General features: G+C 43.6%; 1 protein-coding gene across 2 annotated transcripts in view; it reads left to right on the plus strand.

Moving 5' to 3' along the window:
* Serinc5 (serine incorporator 5) overlaps window positions 1-15971 on the plus strand; it is a 104328-nt gene that overhangs the window by 56661 nt on the left and 31696 nt on the right. For both annotated transcript variants that reach the window (XM_031360738.1, XM_031360739.1), the window contains exons 3-4: window positions 15045-15223; window positions 15636-15718. In XM_031360738.1, the coding sequence (XP_031216598.1) occupies window positions 15045-15223; window positions 15636-15718 (262 nt within the window). The remainder of the gene's footprint in view (window positions 1-15044; window positions 15224-15635; window positions 15719-15971) is intronic.

Genomic DNA, 15971 nt, shown 5'->3' on the forward strand with positions numbered 1-15971 from the left:
CTTGCGTGCTGAGGAACAAAGGTCCTCTGGCCTTTCCCTGAGAGCTCACTGGCCAGTATGGGAAGAGCCTTTGGTGCTGTCATGTTTCAGGCTCATATTCTCCCTGTCTTCCACTTGGTACCTCCATTGCTCTGATGGATGCAGATGTCTGACATGGTGCATTTAAAAATGTCAAAACCCCAATATGTCATAAACAGTGCTGTGAACTCATTTGTCTGGTATATGGTGTATGGAACATGATGTTGTAATATGTTTGCTTTACACTTAAATTGTAAAGAAGTACTCGTTTTGTTGTTAAGAGAGTCTGGTGTGATCTCTGTTGTCTTTTTTGTCATTCCTGCATTCGCGTTTAGAAGGTGCTTTGTTTGGCTATACCTTCTGATCTCTCTGCACACATTTTATTTGGCACATTATTCCCCAGAGGTGAATCAGGGTAGTTTTGAGTGGTAGTGATTTGGCAGCTCGTAGACTTCGACTAGGTTTTCTCCTAGGTTTTCCAGCACAGGTTATTAATACGGCAGCATGTGGAGCACCTCCAAGGAACACAGGCCAAGACTAGTGGGGTCTGAGTGTGAGCGGTTTCTGCCTCATGGTATTGTAGAACAGCATCCCCAGCCTTTTCTTTCAGCCAGGTTGACTGTGTCTCTCCTGGCCACGGCCAGATGCAGGCAGCTCAGATGAGGATAGACAAGCTCTTGGAACTATACAGTTGGCCAGGTATATAGATGGGCTTTTATTTGGCTGGGAATTTTCCTCCTGGGCTGCCTTGAGGGGAGCTGGCATGCAGTAATGAGACCCTAGCCCTGGTCTTGCTTGTATCTAGGCATTAGCAATCCTTGGAATAGCTTTGTGTCTCTGATGGAGTTGTATGTGTCAAAATAAACACCTAGGCTCTTTTAGGTGACCATTCAGGCTGCAGGGGAGCAGGGAGGTCAGTTAGCAAGCTTGTTAGAGTGAGCTTTTCAAATTAACTTGCCTGGCCTTGGGCTGAGAAACAAGACATCCTTCTCGCTTACAGCTAGTTTGTCCCTTATCTACTAGCCTGAGTACCTCCATCAAGGAACTTGAGAAGTCACTTTGGTGTCTTATCTACTTTGCATACCATTTAGCTCTACTCTGCTTCTGCCTCTTACTCATAGGGTAGAGCTGGGACACCTTAGATCCTCTGAGGCCCTCCTTCTCCAGGAACCATTTGTCACCTGCTCTTTTCCTTTGCTGCTCTGTCTTTTCACCCTGGGCATTGAGTGGACACTGTCTGCAATTTTTGCATTTTTCTTAAGAGGCAAAGGTATGTTGAGTCTGATAACTGTGCATTTGGAGTCCTTGAATGTGGTTAGTGGAATGTATTAAAAGGATTTCTCTGTGTGGCCTGAAAACTCACTCTTTGAAAACACAGGGGTGAGCTAGATATACTAAGTAGATATTTCCCAGTCATTTTCACATTGGGGAAGAAGAAATTTATGTCTTTATCAACATACAGTATCACTGACAGATGATAAAGAAAATGCTAAAAGTGAACTAAGGGTGCCAAGGCTACCCATTATCTCCCAGATCCCTTTAACTTTAAACTTGTAATCTTGGCTGTGACCTCCTGCTCTCCTGGTCTTATTTGGGGACCTTGCCATACCTGCCATCGCTGGTAGAGTTCTGATCTCGGCCTCCTGTTTCTCAGAGCCCATCAGCTGTGTGGCTAGAACCTGTGTCTTGCTATTAAAACTACTTCCCCGAACTAATTGCCTCCATCCACCTACAACCCCAATCCTAGAGCTCAATGAGGCCCCCCCTTCTTCTGGGTGAAGCTCTGCACAGCACCTGCATGGATCACTAGCCACCCTCAGCCACAGGCTCCTCCATCTCTGTCGGCCCTTCCCTTTCCTTTCTGTCATTACAGACTCAGCATCTTCCAGAAGCATCCTTCCCTCTTCTCACCTGTCCTTAGTAAATCCAGAGCCACCCTGGCTTCTTGTTGCTCCTTCATTTTTCTTGTCCTTGTTGAGGCTTCCTGTTTAGGGCAATATTGCATGGTAGTTGAGAGGCTGAGCTTTTTAAATCTGGACAGCTGAATTTTGAATCCTGGTTGGGTTACTTAGCAAAGCTTTGTATTCTTTCTACTTTGATCTTCTGTTTAAAGGGGGAAAAACATAATAGTAAATCAAGATGTTGCTTCAGTGTGGGGGTCCTGGGTTTGACCCTGATTACCAACCCACCTCATTTCTCCACAAATATATATCATAGTCATCCACTCCACAGGCATGTGAAAACCCAGTGATCTAATCCATGAAGCATGCTTAGAATAATACCTGGCACATTGATTTTCCAGTAGCATGTAAATATGTTGACATCTCCAGCATCCGAGAAGTCAGCAGCAATCTGAGTCAAATCTTGTACAGCCTTGTTGAGATACGATTCATATAATTTTGAGTTATGCATCTGGCACTGTAATACATAGTCTTAGAACATTTTGTCACTCCTAAAGCAACTATATTTATTCACACGTGGTTCCCATTTCTTCCCAACTTCCTCCAGCCCTACAGAGCCACTATTCTATTTTCTTTCTATGTGGATTTGCTTATTTTAGATGTTTCCATATAAACTGAGTTACACAATACTAGAATTTAAATGTGCCTCCCAAATGTTCATGTGTTAGAAGCTTAGTTTCCAAGTTCATTTCCTATTTGGATACAGAACTTTAAGGGGTGTAACCAGGTCATAAGGCGCAGACCCCTGTGATGGCAGTAGTGTTCTCTGAAAAAGGAAGAAAGACCTGAGCTAGCACAGTTGCTGGGTCTTGCCTTGTGATGTCCAGCACTATAGAGTGATGCAGCATTCTCTGATACCAGCTTGTGCTCTTACATTTCCCAACATCTAGGACCATGAGCTAAACAAAATTCAGTTTTCTTTAATTATAATGTACTAGGTATTTTATTATAGTAACAGCAAAACATACTATGTATTTTTTTCTATGTGACCTCTTTCACTTAGCATATTTTAAAACGTCAAGCATATTTCAGTACTTTCTTCCTTTGTATGGCTGGATAGTATTCTACTCATGAATGCTCCATATTTTATTTGTTCATTCCTCAGTTGATGGACAATTTAAGTTATTTGTACCTTTTGGCTCTCAATGATAATATCACCTTTGTGTGTGTATATATAATTATTTTCTGGGTATATACCTAACAGTAGAATTTGTTCTACTACTGTCTAGGCACTCTGGACTATATCAAAACACCTTTGGTAATCTTTTGAGGAGTTCCTGTACTGTTTCCAAAGTAGTCGCATCATTAGCATCCTCACCAACATGTGAAACATTCATTAAGTGATGTGTAAATATTCAAGTTTTTTTCTACCCTTACCAACTCATATTTTTTTTTCCATCTCCCCATCTCTGTCCTCTATAAAGAATTGTGGGTAGGAGTATTTTGTTAGTCAGGGTTATCTAGAGTCACAAACTTATGGAACATCTCTATATATTAAGGGACTTCATTGGAATGACTTACAGTCTAAAGTCCAACAAACCCAACAATGAGCAGCTGTGAATGGGAAGTCTAAGAATCTAGTAGTTGCTCAGTCCCACGAGGCTATGTGTTTCAGCTGTTCTTCTGTAGAATAAGCTGGAATCCTGAGGAAATAGGTTCTAACAGATGTGCTGGCAGGCAGAGGAGGAGGAGGAGGGAGAGGAAGAAAAGGAGGGAGAGGAGGTAGAGGGAAGAGAAGGAGGAAGAGGAGGAGGAGGACGAGGACAACGTCTCCAGCAAGAAGGTATGGCCCAGATTAAAGGTGTGTACCACCACACCTGGACCTAAACTGCCCTTGGAACTTGCTCTGTCCCAGATTGGCCTTGAACTCAGAGATCTTCTTGCCTCAGTCTCCTGGGATTAAAGGCATGTACCACCTTGCCTGGGCCTAAGCTTTTCACAGCCACTATGCCTCAAGATCCGGATCAAAAGCCTATGTCTTCCAGCCTCAAGATCACAGGTGTACCCTTCATTTCTGGATTATAGTTCATTCCAGATGTAGTCAATTGACAGCTGGGAATAGCCATCACAGGTGCCTTCACTCAGAACACTGCCAGAGTCTTTCTCCTCCTTCCCATTTTTATATTCAGTACTAATCACAGACTTCCCACAGACAGGACATAGAGGTATTTGGTTTGTGCTGTGCAGCCACAGACATGGAAGTACTGAGTTTGTGCCAGTCATGAATGAGCTGGCCATGCAGGGCTCCTGTCTGCAGCCTTCCTTATCTGGACAACTGACAGATGACATAGCCCATGAGGTAAAGTGGTTTGCCCAAGGCTGAAAACACTAGTTACAGCAGGGTCTGAAACCCAGGCTCCCTGGGTGCTTGGCTGGTGTTTTCCTGCTCATATCACTAGGTTTGCTTGTTGACCAGATAATCACAGAAATAGCCATCCTAGCCTAAAGCAAGCATGGCTTCCTCTGTCTCCTAAACACTCTGGATACAGGAGCGAGAGGAAGAGTCTGTCTGGGAACTACTACCTTCTTGTAATAGTGACATCCGTTTAGTAAGCAGAGCCTTCCCTGACTCCTGAATGCTCTTTGGACACAGTAGCAGGAAGGAAGTTTTCCTTCAGGAAGGTCACCTTCCCACCTGCCTCCTTTCCATCCTACAACCAGAAGCTGGGGTCAAAGGACTGTTGGTCTGAAGTGAAAAACAGAATAGCCGCAAACTATTTATTTGGTTTTGCATGGAAAGTGAAACCTTGCCCTGGTTGTGTTTTATGTATCTATAAAAGACAAGCAACATCATTGGTGAAAAATATTTCATTTTGATGGAAAACACCACACAGTTTGTTTGGTGCAGAGCAGCAGGGATTCATGCTAAAGGGCAGAAGTCCGGCTCTCTGACTGTGAGTTTGGTTTTTGTTGGTTGAGTGTTCAGAGCGCTGGGACCTAGGCTCAGAGGTTGTTTTAGTTGAATTCTAGCCCCAGGCAAGACTCTTCATTCTCAGCAGCTACCTGTTATGTTTTCTTGGTAGAATAATATCAAATAAAGAGAGATACTGCTAGCTCAGTTCTTTGATTCTGGAGAGGTTTTACGTTTATTATTTTAACCCAGCTGAGTGAAAGACTTTTGCAAGTTTTTTAGAACAACAGCTGAATTCCAGGTCAGTATGCTTTGTGGGTCAGTAGTGTGGAGCCCCAGTTCCTGTGGATCACTAGGAGCTGCAGAGTTCTCTCAGGCTGGGGCTTATGGGAGCTGGCAGTGGAGTTCTACCTCTTATGTTCCCTGCTTCCATCCCTTCTCAACATGACTCAGTGGGGACACAGGTTTGAAAACAATGTTATTTTTCATCTGAGGTCATCTAGACCAGAAACCAACAGTCCCTGCAAGTCCCAGCCTTGGCTCCTCTCTGCTGTCTCCTGCCTCCACACAGTGGATGGGGCTGGGAAGTTGTTTTGTACTTGAAGCAGCACTTTGAGAGGCTTTTGTCTAGTAACCATGAGCTTGTCAGGAGCCATACAGCAATAGGTAATTCTCACTGTCCTTGTCTGTCAGATCCCTGGCACAGAACTCTTTGGAAGGCCCAGGATGTTAGCTGGATCTTTTTAAAGATCATCCTGCCTACAGTAGGGAGAAAACGAGGTGAGAATATGAATTATTCTCGGTCCTTTCACTGTGACCATTAAAAACATCCATTAAATGACTGGCCCCCAAACATCCCCAGATATATGGAAGGGACGGGTGGTGCTTACAGTTAGAATGAATGCTATTACTTGCCATACAAATGGAGCCAGAAGGAGTGGATGCCACAGCACAGAAGGAGCTAAGATGAAGTAGGCTCAGAGTGATGGGCATGGGAGGAAGCACATGGGTGCTGGGAACACCGTAGCACCCCCTACCCCATGGCGTCTTATTTCTGTGGTTTTCATTATCTGGGGATAACGGAAATCCAAAAAATTATGTGGAAAATTCCAGAAATAAATAATTCAAAGCTTTAAATTATTCAGCACTGTCCCACTCTATCCTGCTTAGGACATGAATTACCCCTTTGTACCACCAACTGTCACTCAGATCTGCTATTGTGGTATCAGTACTTTTGTTCAAGCAATCCTTGGTTTGTTTGTTTGCATATTTGCTGGTTGGTACTGGGGACTGAACCCAGGGCCTCGTATGTGCTGGGCACATACCAATAAGCTGTAATAGCCTTACCTCTTCTCTCCTCCTCCTCTTCTTTCTCTTCCATCTTCTCCTCCTCCTCTTCTTCCCACCCTCTCTTTTGAGATAGGGTTTCTCTAAGTGTCCTAGGCTGTCCTCAAACTTGTAATTCTTTTGCCTTAGCGTCCCAGATGTCTGGATTTTAGGAATGTGCCGTTAAACCCAGCTCAAGTGACCCTTTTATATGGCTCCCAAGTGTAAGAGTATTGATGTTGGCTGTTTTATTACAATGCATTGCTGCTATTGTTTTATTTTATCATAGGAATTGTGTATATATTACTCATCTTAATTGTCCATAGTTTTAGGCACCCATTGTTTTTGGAGCTAGGATCTCATATAGCTTATTCTGGCCTCAAGCACACTACATGACTAAGGATAACCTTGAACTCCTCCTTTCTGTCTCTACCTCATAAATGCTGCTATTTGCTGGTATTGCAGGTGTGTACTGTATACCTGCAGATAAAATGAGATCAATATAGTCTAATTTCGATGGTCTTTACAAAGTATAAGGGATATTGTTTGACATTATTTGGATATTGTACTGCAATCTCAGTACATTCTTTCTGGGGTGCGGGGTTTTGTAACAGGGCCTAACTGTGTATAGAATAGCAGCAGAACATGCTATGTAGCTCAAGATGTGCTAGAACTAGTAGTGTCTTCTTCCCTAGCCACTGTAGTGCTGGATACTTTGATGACAAGCATGCACTGCCAGCTACTGAGTACATTCTCTGTTCCATTTTACTTTGCTTTGATTGATTAGAGAAAGAGAAAGAGGGAGAGATACAGAGGGACAGAGACACAGAGACAGTATATTTGAGATAAGATCTTGTTTGTAGTGCAGACTAGCCTAGCCTCAAGTGGTCCTTTTGTCTCTTAACCTCTAGAGCGTTTCAATTACAGACAAGCACCATAATGCCCAATTGCTGATCCCATTATTTTAAAACTGCTTAAAACCTGCTGCTTTCATTGATTTATCCATTCATATAAGTGTAGGTAGCAAAACCTCAGGTGTGCTGGACTAACATGTAACCAGTACATGGTAATTGTAAGGCCCTGAACCTCCGGGAGGGGAGGTCAATAGTTTGGTAGCTGGCTTTTGTGGTGCGTGCCTATAATCTTGCTAGTTGAGAGGCTGACAGGCTGAGGCAAGAAGATCTTAGTTTTGAGGCAAGAGTGTGAATGGAAGGGAACCCCGATAATAGGCTGGCTGGGCCCCTCTGTGAACTCCAGCTGGGGATGTCTGGATAGACAGTTGAGGTGATGGAGAGACGCCCCACAGGCCCTTGGGCTGCTCTCTGTGGCTAAGGAAACCAGAACCGCAACGGGTGCAGTGCAGTGAGACGGTATTCTGCAGTCAATACACTAGTCTAAAATTAATGTGTCGACATGCCGGCTCTCATCAGTGTGGGTTTTATTTTTGGTTGTTACTGGCTGTGCCTCTGGGACAGATGGGACAGAAGTAACAGATGTGAGGGGCTCTGCTAATGCTGCTTAAGCCTTCTGAGCATTGGACATCCCTCCCCCACCACTTCCGCTCTCCATCAAAAAAATAAAGACAAATCCTCTTTGTACACTAAAAATGGCAGAAGGTTCTAGAGTTTGATCCACTTAAAGCCAGCCTCTGTGTGTAGCAGAGCTGGCGAGGGAGGGGCCAGAAACTACCCTGGGATGACCAGGTACCCCTCAGCTCCTGCTCCTGTGGCTTCTGATGGGTAGAGTGACTTGTCACACTTTCCACTTGGCCTTCAAAGTATAAACACATACTTTATCAGTTTGAGTGGCTCCATGCAGGCCACATACATACCTCATCTGTAAGAGTCAAACTTCAGTGGCCTAAACTTTATGCTCAGACAACCAGAGCTCTAGCTTACCTTGCAGGTAAGGGCTGCATGAACCCCATGCCTAGGTAGGCAAGCATAATTTAGTGTCTGTTATTCTATATGGAATTATAGATAAAGCAAATGGAAATAACTTATTGGAAAATGAATTATTTGTATGAATCTATTTCAGACATGTTGGGGATGAAGGAGTTATGAGGAATGTAAAATGAGCACATGGGGATCCTAATATGGGGTAAGAAGTGAGGAATGCTGGAGCCAGAATGTCTATTGTGCATGGTTCTCAGGACTGGAATTAGGAAGCAAGGGATCCGAGCTTTCAGGGTCACAAGTTGTTTGAGCATGTTGGTGCCCCATCTTACAGAAGACAGTTGATTCTCATGCCCTGTCATTGTTTAGATATGCATACTATATATGCATGGTGTATACATGTATGTATATCACTATGGTTATCTGCACAGCATTTCACTAGACAGTTAGTTCCTCATTAGCACTGATTTAAGCTGATTAATTAGCCAGTGACTTACAGCACTGGGATCAAACCCAAGGCCCAGGTATGCTAGACAAATAGCCTACTGGTTGAGCAACATTCCAGACTTATAATATGGATCTTAAACCTATTTTATTTGATGCTTATATCCCCATGACCTGAATAATACTTGCCCAGAGTAGGTGGGAATGAGTGGCTGACTAAACCCTATCTAATACACGTGTCGTGTGGTGTGGAATAAGGATAAAGAGCGTGTATATAAACTCTAATTTGACTGAGTTTTCCATATTTCCCCAGAAACAACCATGCATACAGTTGCATCCTTTAAGAGGACCTTAGCTGATTTGGTTAGCTTAGAGAGATTTGTCACGGGGGTTTTAGCCCTTCTTGACTGCATTTCTCTGGGCTTAGGCTGACTTTCCTCTGCTCTTTCACTCCCCATCCTCCCAGGAGAGTCAGTCGACTCCCATGGGTTGCCTCCTTTGCCATGTGTATGCCATTTCTACTCTGAAATCCTCACTCCTTTCTTGGCTGGCCTGAAACTTGCTGTATAGACTGAGTTGGTCTTGGACACAAGGCATCTTCATCTCCTCCACCCCCCCTCTTCTCTGCCACCCCATCTCTGCCTCCCAACTACTAGAATTACATGTTCCAACATGCTCATTATCTTTAGTCCAGCTGTCTTTGTGGAGTGAGTACCCTTGTGGAACCATCCTCCCACACCTCCTCTTGATACAGGCGCCTCCAGGACAGGCTGTCATTAAAAGAATTACTGTTCTACTGTTGCCGTGATTCACTTCTGTGATTGCCTGTCAACTTCAAAACTGGGAATCCTCATCCCAGGTCCGTCCCTACACCTTCTTTATTCACAGATGATGTCACATCCAGCAGGACAGTAGCTCACTGTTCTTCACTGGGATCTACTCTTGTTTCTCCTTCAGAATCAGTGACTCGTGTGTTCAACCTTCATCTTTTCGTAATCCTCTGTGGATGGAGGTCAAGTTCATTGGTTCCACTCTGTGTCTGGAAGAGCCTTTCTTCCAGTCCTGTGTTATGTGTTGTGAGTTCTCTGGTTTGGACTGAAGGCTTATGTATTTAACCCTTCAGTTAGAGCTCTTTTCTAGCTATTTGATCTTACACACAGAGGACTTGTGTGACCTACACTATCAGTCTGCCTATGTGCTTTTGATCTCTGAAAGATTTCTCTGGGGGATATGGCACTCCTGGCTTGACAGGTGGTAGGGTCAGGTAAAACCAGACCATGGATTTTTAATTCACCCTTCCTTTTTTGAGCCTTTAATAAGGAAAGAATATATATTCTTCTCATTTAAAATAAAAAATAAAAAAAGGTCAAGCAAGGTACCTAGCCCAAAGTGGGGCAAGCCATAGTTGGTGTTGCTGTTTTTAAATGCTCCTAGGTTCCCCAAAGGGCTGCAGGATGCTACTGAGGGAAGAAGCCTGGCCTCATACTCTGTCCAGGAGAGGGTAGAGGCTGGCTCAGTATTCTTGTCTCACAGCTGCTGTACCCTGGTTGGTAACAGGCTAATACTGTGCTGTCAGAATTACTTCACGGAGAAAAATCTAAGGAATTCTGAAATGGAGACTTAAAGTTGAGAGGTGCACCCCTCCCCCATCCCAGCATTCTTTCCAAGTGAGGGATGATGAAAAAGAATTCTTAGATCTTGCTCTTCTAGTTTCTGTGAGTTAATTTATCACTCATGCCGAGCTGCCCAGAGCTTTCTCAGCAGTATGATTTCATCTGAAGGTCTAGAAATTTGATAGAATGAAATATAAGACCAATTAGTTTTGCTAATATCACATTTTCATCTCTGAAGTCATACAGTCACTGAGCCATGTGACTCCCATCTTCCCTTCCATTTCTGTGAGAACCACTCCCACAGGATCTATTTTTTCTCCCTAAGTTTACATCATCTGGAACCTGAGTCAGTGAGACCAATAGACCTTTCTGTAGCCATGTTTTGTGTGCCTGTGTGTTTGCATATGGCATGTATGTATGCACATGTTCACATGTGTATGCGTGTTGTATGTAGGTGCTTGTGCATGTGTGTACAAATACATAGGTTGATGTTAGCTGCCCTCATTTGGTCCCCAACTTGTTTTGAGTAGGATCTCTCACGGAACCTTCAGCTTATTGATTCAGCCAGGCAGCCTGCTCAGCGCACCTTGGGATTTCCTCTATCTCAGCCTCCTCAGTGCTGGGATTAAAAGCTTGTAGCTTAGTATCTGGCTTTTTACATGGGTGCGGGGGATCCAAGCTTGGCTACTCAAGTTACTATAGTGAGACTTTAGCAAATGAGCTGTCTCCTCAGCTCCTCTTGCCTTCATTTTTTGATATTAAATTACTCAAGCTTGAAGATGGCCAGGGGCGTTGCTAGCATCTGCTGCTGCACCCAGTTTCTTTTCCTTGAGGTCGGAACGTCCTCACGTGCCTTGGAAGTGGACTTTCCTTAGGAGGTGGCTTTCTGTGTTGGAGAGTTCTGTTTGTGCTTTCCAACTTTTGTTTCCTTTTGCTAAGTTCTGCAGATCAAATCCCCAGCCTTACACATGATGACAAGTATACTGCTACTGAGCTATGTTCCTAGCCCTTTCTGTGTTGAGACAGGCTCTTACCTTGTTGCTCAGCCTGGTCTTAAGCTTGTTATGTGTCCCAGGCTGGCTTCTAACCTGTGATAACCTGTGTCAGCCTCTTAAGTACTAGAACTAAAATCAAGTTGCCACTGTGCCTTGCTGGAACTCAGTTCCCAGGGACTAGGACCCGGGTACCATTCATCCGATTGGCATGGCTCTACAGTAAATGCTTTGACATAGTGAATGGAGCCCAGATGCCCACCTTACCTTGTTTAGATCAGATATACCCGTCAGTGGTCCTTGTAGTGTGTCTGACTCCTTCTCCAGAAAGCTCCTTCTGTATTTATACAGTGCCTAAGTTTATGTAATGACTAGTGTGGGCAAGGAACTGTAGGTGGCCCTTCACAAGGATTATCTGGAGGAGTTTCCTGGGCAACTTATGAGATTACTTCATTTTAAAGATAGGGAAACTGAGAATGGGGAGGCAAAGCTTGCCCAGATGAGCAGTGGAGTCTGGACTGTTAAGTCCCTCTAAGCTATTTATTCTTACTTGACAGTTTTGGTTTTGAGTTTGATTTCCCTATGGGATGTGAAAAAAGCCTTTGCTCCCAGAGGCCTGCACAGAACAATACAGACTCAGTGTGTGATGTCCTTGGATGCCCAGAGTGGACTTAAGAGGTAACACCCTCAAGTATGGAATCTGTGTGTGATGTATGTTTTCTTTTCCCAAAACTGGAATAGAGCTTGGAACAGCAAATATTTAATCAGAAAAAATTCCTCTTGTTAAAACCTTGTTGGCTCATTAAGCTTAAGGGTTTTGCCTAAAAATACTCAGCACTTACTGAAAGCTAAGTGTCGCTAAGTCACCCACAGAGTATAAAAGAGTCTTGGTTAATGTTGGGAGCAGGGATTATTTGCCCATCTTTAGTGTGGATCACATTTTCAATGCCACATACTCATTCTGTGATGCTCTTGGGGTGTCTGTGGCCACCGAAGGGCCGGACTTGAGTAAACAAGGGAGGAGTTTACTGGGAGTGGCCGCAGAGAAGTCTGTACCTGCCAGTGTTCAGAGGGAGAATAGAAGGAAGGAAAAGGGTAGGAGGGAGGGTGGAGAGGAGGGTAAAGGTGAACAATGGGCTGGTGTAGTTGGGGAACGTGCCAGTGTGCACGTAATATGGTGTATATGGGGATTCGTGAGGTGGTGTACACAAAGTGGGAAAAGGCAGGTTTTGTAATCCAGCACTGAGACAGGCTGAGACAGGTGGATTACTGTTAGACCAAGGTTACCCTGGGTTAGACCAAGGTTACCCTGGGGTACAGATGAGGTCTTGAAATAAAAAAAGGGAGGAAAAGAGGTAACAAAGACAGACAACAGTTGGTATTATTGACAAGTAAGTCATGGGGTAGAAACATGGTTTTGAGGTTAAGAGGATCTGTTGCTCTCGTAGAGACTGGGTTATCATTCCTGACACTCACAGGGCAGCTGGCAGTTCCATAGTTTCTGATGCCTCTTCTGCATTCTTTTGACACTGCACACATGTGGAATGCAGACATACATGTGGCCAAAACACTACTACACATAAAATACATCTTTTTTTTTTTAAAAAAAGAAACTATATAAATAATATATAAATATATATAAATAAATAGTCTAGTAAATGATGTTGTCGAGTTTCTTCTTTATAAATATAGATTTTGCTCACCACTATACTGTTCATATAGATGTGACTCCATTTGGGGTGAGAGCTCTGAAACAATCTTCTTGTTTGTGGGCCCATTCATATTCATAAAATTTTTTTGCTACTCAACTAAGTACCTGAAAGATACAACTTACAGGAGAAATTAATCATTCTGGCTCATGGTTTCTGAGGATTTGTAGTCACGTAGCTCAGCATTTCTGGGCCTGTTGTGGGAGTGTGTTCTCAGCCTGGTACAAGAAGTAGAGAAAAAGAACATACAGGAGAGGCTAGGCCAAGATATAGCAGAGGAGAGGATGTGAAAGGTTGTAAGAGTCAGAGGTGATAACTCCAAGGAAACAGCTTTTCCAGATACAGCAGAGCTGATGTACAGTGAACTCGCAGACTTTGAGAGCATGCATAAGACCTGCACCATCTTAATTCAGACAAAGCCCCAGCATGGAGACAGGGAAGCAGAGACAAAGACTCACCTCTTGCCATGAAGCCAATAGAACTCATAGCTTCTGGGAGAGGGAACACCAGTTTTCCTTCATGGAGAAACACTGGCTCTGTTTACCACCTTACGCAGCAAGCTCAGTGCTCAGAGCAGTTGCCACACAAATCATACTCTGGATTTCTCTCAAAAGAGAAGAGATGATGTGTAGTTGAGTGGGTAGGGAAAGGGGGGAGGATCTGGGAGGAAATGGAGGAATGGGGAGAATATAATTAAAATGTATGAATTTCTCAAAAGTAAACAAAATGCAGTCCAGAGATACTCACCTCCTTGCTCCACCTATGCTCCGTATCACTTTAATCTTTTAAAGTATCTTTTCAGAATGCCCCACTAATAGCATTGTATTAAGAATCTACCAAGGGATTTATTGATCATTGCATCAGAGTCCTCATGAGCTGAAGGTCACCATCACACACGCACGCATGAAGGGAGATGCTTCACTACCACCCTAGGTGTTTCTAATCAAGTCAGCAGTCAGGAGTCACCATCACACCGTGGCTTCATCATATGAAGATTTGAACCCAGATGCATGCTCACTCATATTTCAACCCAGCTTAAAAAATAACAAAACACAGACTCCTTTAGAAAGCACTCCCATGGCCTGTCTCATCTCCTCCATGTGGGCGCTTCCTGTGTCTTTGTGTCCAACTTTTCATTGCTACTCCAAAGTGGTGACTGGGTGTTCTCACTGGGATGGCTCAGAGTGATAGTCCTGAGTGCCTCAGTTATATTTGTGAAGGAAATCAGACCGTGCTATCTCTGCCTCAGTACTCGGACCTTTGCTTGTTTTATTTCCTGTCTACTCAAACAGCAGTGTGTTCAAGAAGGACTCTTCCTCTCTGGTGCTCACAGACTCTTTCATTCCCTCTCCCTCTCTCCCTTCCCCCACCATTTTCTCCTTCCTATCCTACTTCTCCTACCTACCTCTCTCTGGAGAGACTGAGAGACTGGAAAAATGCATCTTCTGAGTGTTGGGATTGTAGGTGTATATCACCTTACCTAGTTTTTTATTTGATGTTTAAGATTGAGCCCAGGGCTTGGTGTATGCTAGATAAGTATATAATTCTGCCAATTTAGCAAAGTCCACAGACCTAAATCTTTAAAAAAAAAAAACATTGTGTATATAAAATGTGTATAAAACTACATGTGTATATATGTGTTGTATACATGTGTATATATATACATTCTTATTTGTGAATGAATAAAAATCCCCCCACCAAATAAGTCGATGACTCTTCGGTAGAAAAGAGTGATATTTGGGGTGGTTATGTAGGCAGTTTCTCACTTTTTATTTTACATATTATATATTTCAAGAAGTATACAGCTGTATCCTATAAATGCAATAGAAATTGATATTGAAAGTCCCTGGAGTAAATAAAGTTAGAACAGTGCATTTATAGGGACGCTATCTTTGAAAAGGGGTTTAAAGAAAACTAAGAAAATGTCTTTATACTTTAAAGCTTAGAAGAGGGCATCAGATCTACTGGAACTGGAATTACAGATCCCTGTGAGCCATCATTTAGGTTCTGGGAGCTGGGCCATTGTCCTGAAGAGCAGCCGTTTAGCGACCAGTGAGCTATCTTTCTAGCCAGAAACTCTTGAGAGGAGAGGAGAGGAGAGGTCTTTTTTGTTCAGCCTTGCTTCTGTTTTGCACATGACTGTTTTTACCATGCATTTTGACTAAGACTGAACACTCACAGGCAGCTCCTCTCCAGACTAGCTCTAACCGCCATCTTTTACATCTTCTCTCTCAGATTCCCTTTTTTGAAGACTTCTGTAAAGGGACTAAAGCCGGTGACACCTGTGAGAACCTGGTGGGGTATTCTGCGGTGTACAGAGTCTGCTTTGGAATGGCTTGTTTCTTCTTTGTGTTTTGCCTGCTGACCTTAAAAGTCAACAACAGCAAAAGTTGCCGGGCCTACATTCACAACGGGTAAGTCTCCTGTTCTTCCAGGGCTGTGAGGATCTGCTTGTCCACACTGACTGACATTCTGCTACTTAACATTTGACACTGAACTGTGGAGGATGGGCTGCATGTCACTAGTAGTCTAAGAGCAGCAGTGCCTGGCATCGTAATAAGAAATTCGGTATGCACAGAGAGTTTATTGTTTCTACTAAGGTCTTCCTTTGTCATTTCCATTCTACCGTGAAGTAGAGTTTTACACAATCAGACGCCAGCCCAAGTAGGCGTCATTATGGGAAAAGCCATTCTGTGGCACTTTCCCCTTGATGTAGAAAGAACACTTCTAACGACAGAAACGTGAGCTAGCATGATACCTTCCAAGAGACCCTTTTGTCCGTCTTTGAGTATCATTTGAATATCTTTCCTTTCTTTCTCTCCCCAGCTTTTGGTTCTTTAAATTGCTGCTGTTAGGGGCCATGTGCTCAGGAGCGTTCTTCATTCCAGATCAGGAGACCTTTCTGAAAGGTACACATTGGGTATTTTGGGCTGCCAAATTGCTTTGTTTTTCCACATTTTGTAAAACTCTTTAAAAACGTGGTGTAGTGTCCTTGTTATTTTGAACTATTGATTCTTTTATGAGTTGAAGAATGTCCAGGTGTTGGGGATTTAGCTCAGCAGTAGCCTGCTTGCTTAGCAAGTGCCCTGCGCTGGGTTTGGCCCCAACAGTTTTATGGGAGCTTTGTAAAGCAGCTTTACCAGCCTGCATTTCCCTCCCTCT

Source organism: Mastomys coucha, unplaced genomic scaffold (assembly GCF_008632895.1).
Source record: "Mastomys coucha isolate ucsf_1 unplaced genomic scaffold, UCSF_Mcou_1 pScaffold8, whole genome shotgun sequence".
NCBI lineage: Eukaryota > Metazoa > Chordata > Mammalia > Rodentia > Muridae > Mastomys > Mastomys coucha.